The sequence below is a fragment of the Balaenoptera borealis genome, assembly GCF_965194805.1.
Source record: "Balaenoptera borealis genome assembly, chromosome: 4".
NCBI classification, from domain to species: Eukaryota; Metazoa; Chordata; class Mammalia; order Artiodactyla; family Balaenopteridae; genus Balaenoptera; species Balaenoptera borealis.
The window spans coordinates 83,351,117-83,369,338 of NC_138861.1; the positions used below are offsets into that span (position 1 = coordinate 83,351,117).

The 18,222-nt window shown below is 36.9% G+C and overlaps 1 protein-coding gene across 2 annotated transcripts in view; it reads right to left on the bottom strand.

Annotated features, from left to right (window-relative positions):
• GRXCR1 (glutaredoxin and cysteine rich domain containing 1) overlaps positions 1–18,222 on the bottom strand; it is a 364,232-nt gene that overhangs the window by 3,707 nt on the left and 342,303 nt on the right. The window contains exon 11 of one of the 2 annotated variants that reach the window (XR_014244108.1): positions 1,294–1,568. Coding sequence is in view for 1 of the 2 variants with exons in the window: in XM_082390748.1 (XP_082246874.1) it covers positions 1,545–1,568 (24 nt within the window). In the remaining variant the exon portion in view is untranslated. Of the gene's footprint in view, positions 1–148; positions 1,569–18,222 lie in introns of those variants that run through there. The other variant, XM_082390748.1, reaches the window with a different exon arrangement.

Here is an 18,222-nt window from a genome sequence, read left to right on the forward strand (position 1 = left end):
GGCGAGACTGCTCACAGTTTGAGCAGTAGGTGGATAGAGATGGAGTGGGGAGAGAAGGGATAGGGCAGTGGATAGAGAGGGAGTGGGAAGAGAAGGGATAGGGCAGTGGATAGAGATGGAGTGGGGAGAGAAGGGATAGGGCAGTGGATAGAGATGGAGTGGGGAGAGAAGGGATAGGGCAGTGGATAGAGATGGAGTGGGGAGAGAAGGGATAGGGCAGTGGTACTGACTACAGAAATAGTGATTCATTCCAAAAAGATTCTGTAGGGGATATTTAAAAGTTTGGATTATAACCTGAGAAAAAATAGTAGTCCTTCAAGGAAAGTGATACATTCAGATTTGTAAATGTTTCAGAAAGATCACTCTGGCTACAGAGTGAACAAAAGGGAATTTGGCAGAAACCTAAGTAAAGGATGATAGTGGCTGGGACAAAGGTAGGAGTAGTATGTATGGGAAGAGGAAGATGGACTGAGGAGTTCAAGGTCAGAAGGACAAGGTGTCAAATCCAGACGGACACTCTAACTGTACAACCTTGGGCAGTTCCCTTGAACTCCCTGCATCACAATTACTACAACTTTAATAAGATGAGTCATTTCTTCTCATAATGGTATATCTCATTAACCATTTTTATAGCTAATATTTATTAAGTATGTGAGGCATTGGTTAAACTCTTTACATGTATCATCGTACCTACCTAAACGGTAGGTAATTTCATCCTATTTTACAGGAGAGGAAATGGGCATAGATAAGAAAATTCTTTTCCTGGGGTTTCCAAAGTTGCAATGGACCATGGAACCAGGCAGCCTGACCCCAGAAACAATGTCCTCCTTAACCAGTTCTTGATCCTTCCATGAAGATAAAATAAGATGTCCCTTCTAAATGTCTACCTCAGAATCTAGCAACCCCTATAGATATTCAATACATGATAACGATTACCTAGTTCTTAATAGCATGTCTTGAAGATTCTTGGGAACTGTCTAATAGTACAAACCAATCTGTGTTCATAGCAAAACTTATTCCTATGCAAACTCAGAAAGTCATAATCAGCACTGAATGCCAGCTCTGTGCAAGTCTGTTGTTGCTATGATGTGAGATGAATGGATAAAGCAGTTAGAATCTCTGCTCTCAGTTCATTGCAGTATGAATGGGCTATGGCTTCCTCCAGAAGGATGCCCTGAGGCAAGGATTTAAACATAAACATTCGGGAAGCAATCCCAGGAAACACCCACAGGGAGTGGGGAACAAAACAGGGATGTGAAGGGAGCCAGAAAGTTGCATTATCAAGCAATTTACCTTTTGAGAAAGCGTTATTCCACTGGCAAGTAGAGAGACAAGAACTTCAGGGGTATTTGTATCAACGGGCAGAGAGACTAGAGTATCCATTCCTGAACTTCCCGTCCATCATTGGTTGTAGGCTGCTCTGGGGGCATTAAGTCTCTAGCACACAGCTCACCTTGCCCTGGAGCCAAAAGCGCTCAGATCAAGAGTCAAAGGTGTTCAGTTAACAATGTGCTGTGTGTGCAAGCCAGATTGGGCTTGAGGGGCTATGGAAGAGGCGCTAGCAGTATCTGCAATGATAGATATGTTAAAAATGAGACTAGTATAAATTAGAAAGTGATATTGCAAGGACAAATAAACACTAAAAATTCCCTGTTGAAAATAAGGGGAAAAATTCCCCTCCCCTTCTTTTTCTTAGAGCATTTATTTTAGAAAACCTGTAACTGTATTTTCCCATCATTACATATTTTCAAGCATTTCATAAATTTAAATATTTTTATTTGGATTATCTCCTCTGTATCCCTACATGTAATTCTGTACATGGAAAAACTCGACAGCATGTCATATATATACTAAGCCCTGTCTTTTCCATATCTGTGCCACAAGCTTGTGTCATCACATGCCATGGTACATCACAAGCCACCCTTTGAGACACTGGGGATCTTCAGAGTGCAGGAAAATGTCTGTGGTTTCAGTTAAGGAAAAGTATACTGACAAGCACAACTGTGCTGCATCAGCTCCACGCTGTCAAAGACCTAAACAGACGATTTGTAGGTGAAGGATTAAAAGCTGCTAATTTTATTCACACTCAGGAAACTATGAAGGACATTTTACATTGAGAGATATTTTGTGACAAGAAACTACCAAAATCTCAAAAGGACAGCTAGATCAAGTAAGAGAAAATAAGGATGTAAATAGTAAGACAGAAATTATCTTGGTACTGAAATCTCTCAAACATTTTCTATTTTATTGGGAGATAGTAATGGGAGGGAGGGGGAGTTGGTTTGTAGAAAATATTCTCCAAGTAGAAAATATTCTGGTGCAATCAGCAGTGGAAGCTAATGACTTATTGTTCAACAATTGTTGCTGGTGAGGGATTAAGCACTTCTGATTTGACAGTGACAGGCATAACAGGTTTATGTGTAGGGCTCATAAGCCATGCTAACAGGAAACCAAGTACTTAAATTCAAGTCTCCATAATCTGTTGTCTGTCTTTGGGAAAATCCACCATAAACTTCTGGTTTCAATGACTTCAGCTCTCACATTTGGGTCATTTCTCACCTAGTCCTATTCAACGGTATCATAATTAATTCAACTTTCATTTGCCTGTGGTACAAATATTTACTGAACTCTTGGTAGGAGCTAAGCCTGATGCTTAACTATGAGGATTCAGTGTTGAAAAGTCAGGGATCTACCTTCAATGAGTCAAATAATCAAAAAGGGTCCTACCGTATAGCACAAGGAACAATATTCAACATCCTGTGATAAACCATAATGGAAAAGAATATAAAAAAGAATGTATACATATGTATAACTGGATCACTTTGCTGTACAGCAGGAACTAACACAATATTGTAAATCAACGATACTTCAGTAAAAAAGTTTTTTTAATAAAATAAAATAAGGTACAAGCAAAAAAGAATCATCAAATGAGATATTGTAAAAACAAAGCAAAACATTTTTTACATTGTAAAATATATAAATAAAATCATTCGGGGAGGGGGAAGGGTAAGCTGGGACAAAGTGAGAGAGTGGCATGGACATATATACACTACCAAATGTAAAATAGGTAGCTAGTGGGAAGCAGCCGCATAGCACAGGGAGATCAGCTCGGTGTTTTGTGACCACTTAGAGGGGTGGGATAGGGAGGGTGGGAGGGAGGGAGACACAAGAAGGAAGAGATATGGGGACATATGTACATGTATAACTGATTCACTTTGTTATAAAGCAGAAACTAACACACCATTGTAAGGCAATTATACTCCAACAAAGATGTTAAAAATAAATAAATAATAAATAAATAAATAAATAAAATCATTATTTCATTTGTTAAAAAAAAAAGTAAGCAAGCCATCCCGTTGCAGTGCAGTAAGAACGTCAGTGTGGGGTGATCAGCAAACTTTTAGTCAGCACCTTCTTTGTGCCAAGTAATATGTTAGATACTGATAAGGAAACAGAATAAACCAGGTTATAATCTAGTGCCAATATGTGGCCCTATTTATTCATAATGCAAAGTACGTCCTGGGGTATAGACAGACACCTACAGAGTTAGCTCTTAGATCTGTAGTCACAGGTAACTGCCAACTGCTCTTCAAAAATAAGGGCACCTAATGAAAGGTGGTGTTTGTGAAGTGCATATCGCGAAGTATTTCTCAACAGTAATTATTATCAATGCTTTTCTAAGGCTTGTAAAAACTTTCTCATATCATGACTAAACACAAATTCAACTTACTTTACTAACATGGTCATCATTCGAAAGAACTGTTGCCACTTATAGCTTATGACTTTTTACTGACTGAAGGCTGCATAAAGTTTGCTTTCTCTTATTTGTTTGTTTTTTCAAAAGAGCTTCCATATTGTTTTACTTCAGAATGTGAAGTGGCAGATAGTTTGACCCCAGCTAGCAAGCTCTATGAAGGAGAAGTAAAATGCTTTTTCAGTGCATTCTCCAAGTAACTCTTCAGGTCGTTTCTTTAGTTCGTCACACCCTCTTAGTTACCTGTGGCATCCATTTCAGAATGTGGAGGTTAAGCAATTTCCCCTAAAAAAAGATTTCTATTATTTTAACTAACTAGCACAACACACGATTCTGAATCTTGATGTGTCTTGGTACATAAAAGTTTATTATTATTAATGGTGATTTGAAGGGATTCACCCTGGGTATTTTCGCATTGAATGGAAACAAATTACCAGTCAAGTGCTAATGGATACTGTAGACATTATAATCTCTCCTAATGCTTTAAGATCATGTTTTAAGCTTTGAAAAAAATCAAGTAAATAGCATAAATATGTAATTATATATTCTTCTTCACTTAGAGTAACTTACTGATCTGCTGTTACTATGACCAAAAAGTACTCATGAGTTGGTGCTCAGGAACTCCTAGACTAGCGGTTCACACATGCAAATTAGGTAGAAGAAAATTTAGCTAAGATTCTGGCAGCCACATTCTGGGACAGGTGAGCTACAATGACCCATGGGTGACTCCCAGCTTCTCAAAGATCCACTACACTTCCGAGATCCAAAAATAAGTCAATGTCTGATCTTCATGTATGGTCAAATTCAGCAAATTTTAACCATTAAAGATGTAACCATTTAAGAAAAAAAAAATGTTTTAACTGAAAGGGAGAATTCGCAAGACTGAATTACACCCAGGAAAGAAGTTATTCAATTAACAGCAATATGCTGGAAACACTGGCTCCAAAACCTGGCATGAGGTGAATTAACAAATAATTCTATTTAGTTTTCCTTAACTTAATCTAATGTTTTTCTGATGTTAAATATGGAACTTAAAAAGAAATCACACAAATTTACACTTTAAAATTTCTATCTTTCATAATTTTCGTTAGAACAAAATCACCCAGCTTGATAACTATTCAGGAGTTCACAGGACAAAACCTGCTTTGGGACAATGTGTCAGATTTTCACTTAATGAGAAGACAAATATACCTGATTATTCCTAGACAATAAACCATGTACCTACTAAAGTCCCAAAGAGGAGAAATGTGACGTATGAAGTTTAATGTATGAATTTGTCCTTCTCAATGGTCATATTGGAAGAACATGAGAAATTTAGGACTTGACTTTTTTTTCATTTTTGAAATTTCATTCTCTGCTTAGGAAAGGGAAAATTAGAAATATGGTAAGAATCTGGAACTAAGTGACGACAGATACCAAACGGAAGAAGTGAAGAAGTAAGCTAAAAGTACACTCTGGGAATGAAGAAAGATCAGGGTGCGGGGGATGAGAAAAATCTGCAGCCCAGACACTGGCAGAAGCTTTAGAGAGGCTGGTGAACATGTAGTCGTGCTCTGACCCCTTTCTCAATCCCAGGATGCCCATGTTCTTGGTCATGATGTGACCATAAAACCTCAGGCACATTCAAAACTCTCCTGTGTGAGGTACATTGGCCCTTTGTGGCAGTGTAAACGGCAGTTAGCTACAGTAGAATCAGAGCTTTACTGGATAATAATTCTTTATGATGACATTTAGTAAAATCCTTTGCTTTTGCCACTAACATCCCTTTAGTTTTCTTCTTATAAAAAATACTCCAAAGTTCCTGTGGAAAACTACTTTCCACCTACTTTACTGGTATGCCAGGGGGATTTGGGAGATTTGGCTTCAGCAGACAGCTCTAATTAGCCACAGTAATTAGTCAAGGGATGGACATATGACATACTGAAAAACAGTGAAACACGATGGAGCTTTTGTTAGGACTCCTGAAGGGAAAGACTCCATCTGTTTCCCCTGCACAGAGCAAGTCTATTGGTGCTATTTTTCCAACAGCATTTTCTCACTTCGTGTCTCTGTGTCACATTTGGTAGTTCTTGCAATATTTCAAACTCTTTCATTATTATTATATATGTTATACTGATCTGTGATCAGTGATCTTTGATGTTACCATTGCAGTTGTTTTGGGGCACCATAAACCACATTCATATAGGAAAGCAAACTTAATCGATAAATGTTGTGTGTCTTCTGCTTGCTCCATGGACCAGCTATTCCCCATCTCTCCCTCTCCATGGGTCTCCCCAGTCTCTGAGACACAAAGATATTGAAATTAGGCCAATTAGTAATCCTAAAGTGACCTCTAATGTCCAAGTGAAAGGAATAATCACACATCTCTCACGTTAAATCACAAGCTAGAATAATTAAGCTTAATGAGGAAGGCATGTCAAAAGCCAAGACCAGACAAATGCTAGGCCTCTTGTACCAAACATCCACATTGTGGATGCAAAGGAAAAGTTCCTGAAGGAAATTAAAAGTACTACTCCAGTGAACACAAAAATAATGAGAAAGCAAAACAGGCTTATTGCTGATATGGAGAAAGTTGTAGTGGTCTGGATAGAAGATCAAACCAGTCATAACATTCCCTTAAGTCAAAGTCTCATCCAGAGCAAAGCCCTAACTCTCCTCAATTCGATGAAGGCTGAGAGACGTAAGATAGCTGCAGGAAAGAAGTTTAAAGCTAACAGAGTTGGTTCACGAGGTTTAGAGAAAAAAAGCCATTTTCATAACATAAAGTGCAAGGTGAAGCAGCAAGTGCTGATGTGTAGAATCTTCAGCAAGTTATCCAGAAGATCTAGCTAAGATAATGAATGAAGGTGACTACATTAAACACCAGATTTTCAATGTAGATGAAACAGCTTTACACTGGAAGAAGATGTCATCTAAGACTTTCATAGCTAGAGAGGAGAAATCAAAGCCTGGCTTCAAAGTTTCAAAAGACAGCCTGACTCTCTTTTTAGGGGCTAATGCAGCTGGCGACTTTAAGTTGAAGCAAATGCTCATTTACCATTCTGAAAATATCAGAGCCTTTAAGAATTATGCTAAATCTATGCTACCTGTACTCTATCAATAAAACAACAAAGCTAGGATGACAGCACATCTGTTTACAACATGATTTTCTGATATTTTAAGCTCACTGTTGAGAGCTACTGCTCAAAAAAAAAGAGATTTCTTTCAAAATATTACTGCTCACTGACAATGCCCCTGGTCACCCAAGAGCTCTGATGGAGATGGGCAAGATTACTGCTAACACAACATCCATTCTGCAGCTCATGGATCAAAGCGTAAATTCAACCTTCAAGCTCTATTGTTTAAGAAATACATTTTGTAAGGCTACAGCTGCCATAGATAGTGATTCCTCTGATGAACCTGGGCAAGTAAATTAAAATTTTTCTGGAAAGGATTCACCATTCTAGATGCAATTAAGAAAATTCATGATTCATGAGAAGAGGTCAAAACATCAACATTAACAGGTGTTTGGAAAATTTGATTCCAACCCTCATAGATGACTTCGAGGGATTCAAGACTTCAGTGGAGGCAGTAACTGCAGGTGTGGTAGAAACTGCAAGAAAACTAGAATTTGATGTGGAGCCTGAAGATGTGGCTGAATTACTGCAATCCTTGATAAAACTTTAGCGGATGAAGAATTGCTTCTTATGAATGAGCACAGAAAGTGGTTTCGTGAGATGGAAACTACTCCTCATAAAGATGCTGTAAAGATTGTTGAAATGACAACAAGGGATTGAGAATATTACATAAACTTAGTTGTTAAAGCAGCAGCAGAGTTTGAGAGCATTGACTCCAATTTTGAAAGAAGTTCTACTGTAGGCAAAATGCTATCAAACAACATTACAGGTTACAGAGAAATTGTTTATGAAAGGAAGCATTGATCAATACAGCAAACTTCATTGTTGTCTTATTTTCAGAAATTGCCACAGTCACCCGAACCTTCAGCAACCACCACTCTTATCAGTCAGCAGCCATCATCAACAATGAGGCAACCACATATGATCCAGCATTCCACACCTGGGCATATATCCAGACAGAACTAAAATTGAAAAAGATAGATGCATCTATACTACAAAGCTACAGTAATCAAGACAGTATGGTACTGGCAGAAAAACAGAAATATAGATCAATGGAACAGGATAGAAAGCCCAGAGATAAACCCACACACATATGGTCACCTTATCTTTGATAAAGGAGGCAAGAATATTCAGTGGAGAAAAGACAGCCTCTTCAAAAAGTGGTGCTGGGAAAACTGGACAGCTACATGTAAAAGAATGAAATTAGAACACTTCCTAACACCATACACAAAAATAAACTGAAAATGGATTAAAAACCTAAATGTAAGGCCAGACACTATAAAACTCTTAGAGGAAAACATAGGCAGAACACTCTATGACAAAAATCACAGCAAGATCCTTTTTGACCCACCTCTTAGAGTGATGCAAATAAAAACAAAAATAAACAAATGGGACCTAATGACACTTAAGAGATTTTGCACAACAAAGGAAACCATAAACAAGATGAAAAGACAACCCTCAGAATGGGAGAAAATATTTGCAAACAAAGCGACTGACAAAAGATTAATCCCCAAAATATACAAGCAGCTCATGCAGCTCAATATTAAAATAACAAACAACTCAATCCAAAAATGGGCAGAACACCTAAATAGACATTTCTCCAAAGAAGACATACGGATTGCCAACAAACACATGAAAATATGCTCAACATCACAAATCATTAGAGAAATGCAAATCAAAACCACAATAAGGTATCACCTCACACCAGTCAGAATGGTCATCATCAAGAAGTCTACAAACAATAAATGCTGGAGAGGGTGTGGAGAAAAGGGAACCCTCCTGCACTGTTGGTGGGAATGCAAATTGATACAGCCACTATGGAGAACAGTATGGAGGTTCCTTAAAAAACTGAAAATAGAACTACCATATGACCCAGCATTCCCACTACTGGGCATATACCCTGAGAAAACCATAATTCAAAAAGAGTCATGTACCACAATGTTCATTGCAGCACTATTTACAATAGCCAGGACATGGAAGCAACCTAAGTGTCCATCATCGGATGAATGGATAAAGATGATGTGGCACATATATACAATGGAATATTACTCAGCCATAAAAAGAAACAAAATTGAGTTATTTGTAGTGAGGTGGGTAGACCTAGAGTCTGTCATACAGAGTGAATTAAGTCAGAAAGAGAAAAACAAATACCATATGCTAGCACATGTATATGAAATCTAAAAAAAAAAATAGTTCTGACGAACCTAGGGGCAGGACAGGAATAAAGACACAGATGTAGAGAATGGACTTGAGGCCATGGGGAAGGGGAAGCAGGTGAGCTGGGATGAAGTGAGAGAGTAGCATTGACATATATATACTACAACATGTAAAATAGCTATAACGGGAAAGGTGAGGTGGGGTGATGCATAAAACAAGGGTTTGAAATTAGCACAGATACCATTCCATAAACCAAATATGTAATAGACAAGACCTATTCCTTGCTCAGTGAACTGGATTCAACACCCCCTATTCACCACACAGGAATATATCTGACTAGTAAGAATCTTAAAACCTATGTATTGATATCTCTCTGTAAGTGAATCAAGTGGGTGTAAAGTGGCATAAACACAGCAGTGAAAATCAGCTAAACCCCAGTATAAAAATAAATTACAGGAAAAAAAAATGTAAAATAGCTAGTGGGAAGCAGCCACATAGCACAGGGAGATTAGCTCAGTGTTTTGTGACCACCTACAGGGGTGGGATAGGGAGGGTGGGAGGGAGATGCAAGGAGGAGATATGGGGATATATGTGTATGTATAGCTGATTCACTTTGTTATACAGCAGAAACTAACACACCATTGTAAAGCAATTATACTTCAATAAAGATGTTTAAAAAAAAAAAGAAGATCTGGCACATATATACAATACTCAGCCATAAAAAGGAACAAAATTGAGTTATTTTTAATGATGTGGATGGACCTGGAGTCTGTCATACAGAGTGAAGTAAGTTAGAAAGAGAAAAACAAATACCATATGCCAACACACATATATGGAATCTAAAAAAATGGTACTGATGAACCTTGTGGCAGGGCAGGAATAAAGACACAGACGTAGAGAACAGACTTGAGGACACAGAGGGGGAAGGGGAAGCTGGGACAAAGTGAGAGAGTAACACTGACATATATACATTACCAAACGTAAAATAGATAGCTAATGGGAAGCAGCTGCATAGCACAGGGAGATCACTTCGATGCTTTGTGATGACCTAGAGGGGTGGGATAGGGAGGGTGGGAGGGAGACACAAGAGGGAGGTGATATGGGGATATATGTATACATATATCGGTTTCACTTTGTTGTACAGCAGAAACTAACACAACATTGTAAAGCAATTATACTCCAATAAAGATATTAAAAAATAATAATAAAATATGACCCAAATGAATTTATCTATGAAACAGAAACAGACTCAAGGACATAGAGAACATATTTGTGGTTGCCAAGGGGGAGGGGAAGGGAGGGGTGGAGTGGGAGATAGGGATTAGCAGATGCAAGCTATTATATATAGAATGGATAAACAATAAGGTCTTACTATATAGCACAGGGAACTATATTCAATATCCTGTAATAAACCAAAATGGAAAAGAACATGAAAAAGAATATACATGTGTGTATAACTGAATCACTCTGCTGTACAACAGAAATTAACACAACATTGTAAATCAACTATACTTCAATAAAATTAATTTTAATATAATGAGGCAACCAACAGAAAGATTATAACCTGCTAAAGGCTCAGAAGATTGTTAGCATTATTTTTAGCAGTATTTTTTCATTAAAGTATGCATACTGTTTTTTTACATAATGCTACTGTATGCTTAACAGACTACAGTATAGTGTAAACATAACTTTTACATGCACTGGGAAAACAAAAATTCGTGTGACTCGCTTTATTGAAATTTTTGCTTTATTGTAGCGGTCTGGAACAGAACCCATAATACCTCTGAATTATGCCTGAATATTAATAAGAAATTACTGTTTTTATTAAGTCCATTTCATTAACGGTAACTGATATGTGGACCTCTGCCCAAAATAAAGAGAGGCTCTCCAGCATAGCAGAAGAGATTTAGAATCATACACATCTGTATTTAAATCCTAATTCTACCACTATGAATGGTTTGACTCTGGGTAAGTGAATTAATCTCTCTGCAATTCAGTTTTTTGAATAATATACAAACAATAAAATACAAATGATCAATAAAAAAAATCTATGGACAGCTTTTAATACAATATATGCCACATAGTAGGCACTCAGCAAATGGCTGTTATTGCTGGTTTTGCCTATACAATAAAAATAATAAACCACTCTGAAAAGCCCTTACTGGCATTCATGAAAAATTAAACACAAATTTTGGGGGAAAAAAATCAGAGATATGAAAACATTTTTTTCTGTTTTTTTTTTTAAACTAAACGCAAATGTTCTAATGCCTCCTAATTATAGGACTTTGGGAATGTCATTCCACATTTGTCATCCCATCCCACCTGGTTTGGATGATGAATTCCAATTTTTCTTTTAGTTTTAGTTCTTTTAGTTCTTTTTCTTTTAGTTCTGATACAATAGTTATTAAATTCAATCATTACAAATGAATAATAGGTTAATCAATGTGCTCCTTACATAAAAATTAAAAAGCCACAGTTCATTCTCTCTATCAGGTTAGTTACCCTGAAGTAGCAGATTGGGTAGATAACTCAAAAATTTTTTGTCTGAGATTTTAAACGCTTTAAATATAACTGCTACCTGGTTTCCTTCTTTCCTTCCTTTCTTTCTCCCTGAATAATTCAGCCACTACGAGGAGGCAAGCAAGGTAGGTGTCAGTCCAGGTTGGGAACAGTGGTTGCAATTTGGAGTAAGATGAAGAGTGTGGTTGCTCACTGGCAGGTTGTCAACAGAGCCTGAGCAGGGTGGGGACAGCGTCTGCATAAGGAGTAAGGGGGTGGTGGCAGAGGCAATGGGAGATTGGAAACATACTGGAAGAATGAATTCACCAAATAGTATATTGAAGATTATGTACTCTATATTCCTTCAGAGAAGAGAGTTATGCATATGGACAAGGGAAAATGAAAATGAACGCTTTGTTGCTAAACTGGAATTGAAGGTATCAATATGATTAGACAGATAGATAGATAGATAGATAGATAGATAGATAGATAGGTAAATAGATAAACTCCTAACTCTGTCCTCTGAGAAAGTCTGGAGAAGTGACACCCTAATATCGATAAATACACCTAGTGTCCAGATATTGGTTTCTAAATACATATTTCCATTAAAAGGAACTAAGGTTCTTTGATGAAATGGCCAATTTTAAAGATGAGGCAGGGAAAATTTAAAAATTAGCCTGGAAAATCTTGTATTAGAAAGAAGAAAGTGCTCAAAGAATGATGGAGACATGTTAAAAGAACAAAAAACTTAGCTGAAAAAGACTATATGGCCGCATTTAGAACAATTTGAATAACAAAATAAATAATGACTGTAGCAGATTAAAAGCCATTTAAAAAATAGGAATCCATGAATCCATACTGATATAAATGAATAAATAAGTGCTGATAAGAGAAAGCATTTTCTTTTGGCATAATTTCAACTAATAAATGTAAAATAAATGATAGAATTAGAAAATCACAATTTGGCATAGTAATATTAATTTACCCAAGAAATATCAGTGGATGGTAACATGAATAGATGAAAGTTTGATGAGCAATGGGAATTTACATAGTCTCAAAGTAACTCTCTACAAACTACTTATTAATCACAAAAGGGCACATGAGTAATTTTACGTGGAGAAACATAGCAGATGCCACCTTAATCAAATGATCAATGTTAACATCACCAATAACCAGATAAATTAAGATTGTGAAACACCTAATCAGATCCAATGAAAAGAACACAGCACTCTTTCTCTGATAGTCTTGCCAAAAAAATGCATAACCTGAATCTAATCATGGAAAATCATCAGGTAAAATCCCAACTGAGGAATATTTTACAAGGTAACTGTAAAAAATAATCTTAAAAAATTTTTCAGATCAGGAAAGGCAAGGACAGACTGAGGAACTGTTTCTGATTGAAGGGCATTAAAGAGATTGTAACATGCAGTCTTGGTTTAAACTCTTGGGAAAACTGGTGAAATTTAAACAGGGTCTATAGATTCAGTGATGATAATATATCAATGTTAATTTTGATGGTTGCGTTGTGACTAATGTAGGAGAATGCCCTTGTTCATAGGAATTATACACCAAAGTATTTGGGGTGATGGAACATCATATCATCAACTACTTCTTAAATGACTAGAGGAAAACTAAATTCTTTGTGTTATTCTAAGTTTGAAATTATTTCAGAATTTAAATTATTTTAAGAAATAATTTAATTTAATGTAATATCACAAAAGCCAAAAGCTAGAGACAACCGAAATGTCCGTCCAAAGGTAAATGGATAAACAAGTTGTAATGCATTCATACAACATGATACTGCTAGGTAAGTAAATGCAAAGAATCACTGATGCATGCAGTAACAGGGATGAATCTCACAGGCATTATGCTAAGTGAAGTAAGGCAGACACACAAATAACTACAGTATGATTTTGTGTATAAGATTCTAGAACACACAAAACTGTCCATAATAATAGAATTCAGGTCTGCCTGATTTTGGAGGATGGGATATCAGGAAAGACTGACAGCAAATGGGCACAGAATAACTTTCTGGAAGGATGGAAATGTGCTGTGTTCATTGGGATGGTAGTTAGGCAGGTGTACACTGCTGTCAAAAATCTAAATCTGAATTTTATTGTATGCAATTATACCCCATTTTAGTTGATTTTAAAATAATATATTGCCAATATAAAAAAATAATAGTAACAAAAGAAGAACAAGTAAAATATCAATAAAAGCAATAAATTTTTAAAAGCCAGTTGCAACTGTTCTCTTTGGAAACATTTTTAATAAGCAGTCATGAAAAGGTAAATTACCTATTTACTTACATTTAATCAGCTAGCAAATGTAATAAGCTTATAAGTATTTAATTTGCTTATCTCTCTTAATTTTAATGTTACATATTTAATAAAATCCTATTATAGAAACAAAATTTCTAAACCATACCACTTCAATATGTAAATTTATTGAAAGTTTTTCTTATCCTAATAGCTTAACTTTAATTATGCTTTGTTAAAACAATGTTGTTGTGCTTTAACACCAAACAATTCAATTCGCATAACGATGTAAGCAGATAGCTTGATTGGCTTGGTCAAGGAAAGGAACTCTGTGACTTCATTATCCACATCTCCTATAAAGTATTTGAAATGTTTTGTACCAAAACCTTTGTCATGACTCTGGTGTACTTGAACACACCTTATTCTATTCTAAAACTGAAAATATTTTTAATTGCTACAGGACTAATGTCTTTTAAGAGCAATATACCAAACGTTCAAGGGGACTGTGGTCCTTCTTTATAAAAGGAACATATAGTGTGAAATATATAGAAAAGGGAAAATGCTTGTGTAAAGTGAGTCATTCAAGAGAAGCATAGCAAGGCTTTATACTAGCTGGGCCTTAGATTAGGCTATAATCCTCTAGCTCCTTGCAAAACATTCAAAAAAGTGCTGATGAGCTGCTGAGAGCTGATATTTTGCAAGTCTATCATAACCCATTCCTTTTAAAACAATTCTTTCAGATTGATCATGCTGGAATAAAAGGGAAAAGACACCTAAGATTTAAATATCAAAAATTATGCACCATAATTTTGCCCCTCAATTCATGGGCAGATTATTCAGTGTCTTTAAGTGCCACCCCTAAATTATTTAAAGGAAACTAAGTAATCTAAATTCTTCTGCTGCCTGAATTATTTAGGGCATAAATGTTTCCTGTTGAATGCTTTTGTGGTCACATTTTGTGTCTTGGCCTAAGTGAATAAAATTAGCTTTAATGCAATAATACAAAAGCAATGGTTAGAAATAATACATGAAGTAATTGTCATTGTTTTTTTCTTATGAAAATGATGAAGTAGATACAGGCAATAATATATATTTCTTACTTTTTTTTTTTCAGTAAAGCCTTGTGCCAAAAAGAAATGCTCCCTCCTCCCTTCCCCCCTCTCTCTTTTACCTTATATGAAAGTCAATTGCAATAAATGTTCCTCTGCCAAATTTTTAACTCATTTCTAAATCTGCCATTGCTGATTCAGGTTTCCTATTACCTATTACAATATTTTATATTAGCAATAATATACTTACCAGCATGGCCAATTACCTTGCTGAAGAGAAGTTGGTGATCTGTCATTTGATGTGAAATCCAGTGCATTCTCTCGGGAGTGTAGCTTTGATTATATTGCTAAGAAATAAAGTTGTGCTTTATTTGCCCCACAGGATTAGGAAGAGGTTACCTTGAAGGCTTGTTAGAGCCTCATTTATGTCATTAAATTTAATTGTCTCTCATTTACTGGTAATTTTAGCAAGTCTAAAACCACGTGGTTTGAGTTTCAGATTTTATTTCTCTTCTCATCTTCTTATCAGTTAGGGAGATGGGAGAAAGGAGGGGGAGGGTCAGTTAAAAGTTCCAGAATCACAGGACAGGATGGTAGGAAAAATAAGAATGTGGAAATGAATAAATGAATCAAAACGAAATATGCAGGCAATAGTGGCATTATTTTGTTCATTAGAGACGCTCTTAAATTGAGATATTCCTGAATTGAATAGTATTTTAAATACAATGAACATCCTTTTTAGTGGTTTATGATCACAAGTAACAGAAGCCAACTCAAGACACATTAAGGAAAAACAAAAATATAGCTGAGGGCTTCCCTAGTGGTGCAGTGGTTGAGAGTCTGCCTGCTAATGCAGGGGACACGGGTTCGAGCCCTGGTCTGGGAGGATCCCACGTGCCGCGGAGCAACTAGGCCCGTGAGCCACAACTACTGAGCCTGCGCGTCTGAAGCCTGTGCTCCGCAACAAGAGAGGCCGCGATAGTGAGAGGCCCGTGCACCGCGATGAAGAGTGGCCCCCGCTTGCCACAACTAGAGAAAGCCCTCGCACAGAGACGAAGACCCAACACAGCCAAAAATAAATAAATAAAATTTAAAAAAAAAAAAAAAAAAAAATATATATATATATATATATATATATATATATATATATATATATATATATATATATATATATATATCTGAGACAGACTGAGGGGGTAGAATGTACTAGATAGACACAGGGATATTTTGTAGAATCCAAGGGCGGCAACCCCAGGTCTCCAAACGAGACTGCAAGAAGGAAGTGGAAAGTTGTAGAGCTCTCACTTCACCCGTCATCTTGCTGCTCTCTGAACTTTCTCTTTGTTTCTCTCTCCATAGTTCAGCTTCCAGTCCACATGGCCTGCAGACCTTGGCTAACCCAGTGTCCCAAGGTTAGATCTGGTACACTCAGGAAAAGCCCAGACTCACCTAAGATTCCCTGGAGGAAGAATCTTATCAGCCTTGTTGAGCCAAATGCCTTCCCATGGTCAAAGCAACTTGTGAACAAGGATTTCATTATGTGGCTTTGGGGACTAGGGTTGTCGTATGTTTCCTTGGCAAAGGAGAGTTTACTGGTTCATAAGCTGCGCAGATACTTACTATATATTCACCATTGTCCTTTTAGGTCATGTTCTTTAAGAACTGGCATTCTTAAAGTAATTTACCAAACAGTAAGAAGTTAGACTTCCGGAATTCTATATTTTGCCTACACAAGTAGAAGATACTTTATAAGTTGAGTGTTTAATTTTCCCCCTCCAGTGTCTACTTTACTGGTATTTTTCAGGTTTTTATATCTGAAGCACAATTTCCTGTACTTCCCTGAAATTACCTTCAAAAACTAGGCTGGAGAGTTCACTGTCAGTTTATCATGACTTCTATTCTCTTCTGAGGTCAATTCCAAGACTTCAGGTAAGGACCGTAAAGGTAGAGACTATATTCTATAATTCCCACCATCCTTCTCCTTTGCATGGTTCTGGGTTAGGACTTGCCAATGAGAAGCATATGCATGAGATTTGTATGAAGCCATTACTTTCCAGAAGCAATTGCCGTCAGATGTGTGGACAAACGTGAGACCTAGAGTCTTCCTAGGGAGCCCAAGAACCACCGGCCTCACTACTGAAACCTTAGCATGTTGTTGGGAGCTTCCTGGAGATGCTTAAGAATTGCAGCAGATTCCAGGTAAGGACTTGACAACCATCTATTTGAGGTTTCAGGCTGAGATCTTCAACAGTGGCTCCCTGGACCCCCAACTCTTCCAACAGTTGGGTACCTCTTTCATTTATATATTAAATCTTTTATACCTAGAATACATGAGTGGCCTCTGTGTTCTTGATTGCACAGGTCTGATAAAAATGTTATTGAAATCTGCTATCAGCTGTGTTTTTCATAGGCTATAAAATGTACAATCCTCCAGAGTCTATGTTCTCAGTCACTCTAAAATTAAATTCGAGGCCCTCAGTGGCATTGTGTTCATCTTAAATAATACTTCTGCTTACATGACCCAGAGTCAAATCACTTTCACACAGGGTGACCAAACTTTTCAAAAGTTCTCAAACGCAGAAGTCCCACAAAACATTGCTTGTATTTCTTTTTAGAAGAGTATAATGTCATTACTTTCAAAAATATCATTTCCCCTGAACATATCTGAAGGCCTGGGGGAACAAAACTTGGCAAGAGTCATAAATTAGTCTTAAAGACTGATGGTTCAGTCATCATCAAAAAGTTGCGTTCAAAACTTCTACCTTTCTCTTTCATGTACTACTTTGGATGTGACTGTCAACCCAATTGTGCTCCCTAAAAGCTTTCAAAGGCCAAGTATCTTTATTTCTGAAACACATTTGGAACTCCTTTGGAACCCTCGTTGCTCCCTACTGATAGGATCCCTAGCTATAACACATGATTCATCTTTCCATACTTTTCTGGTATTTGCTTTTATTAAAACTAGTTTTGGCTGCTGGATTTGCCTTGGAGAAAATTTGTATTAAGTTCACATCAGAGCACTGGGAGAAATAAGCACAGTATACATAAATCAAATCCAATGAATAAAGCATTAGGTGGGCTGTGCAATGGGACAGAAGTATCTGTGTGTTTGCAGGAAATTCAATACAAGATGAATGGTTTGGGAAAACATGTGCACAGCTAGAAAAGGGCTCCAAATGAGCAGGCCAAAGGCAATAAGTCTTTCATTCACACTCCAGTGGCCCATCCAGCTCCAATTTGTATGGTCTTTGAAACCCAGCTGGTGAAACCCACCTTTTCACTTTGAAACAAAAGGCACTGGATTCTACTATGAATTTCACACATTAAAATAAACATGTCTATGGATAGTTGATTATTCTCCTGGGCTAGAATTTGTGAAGGTGAGGAGA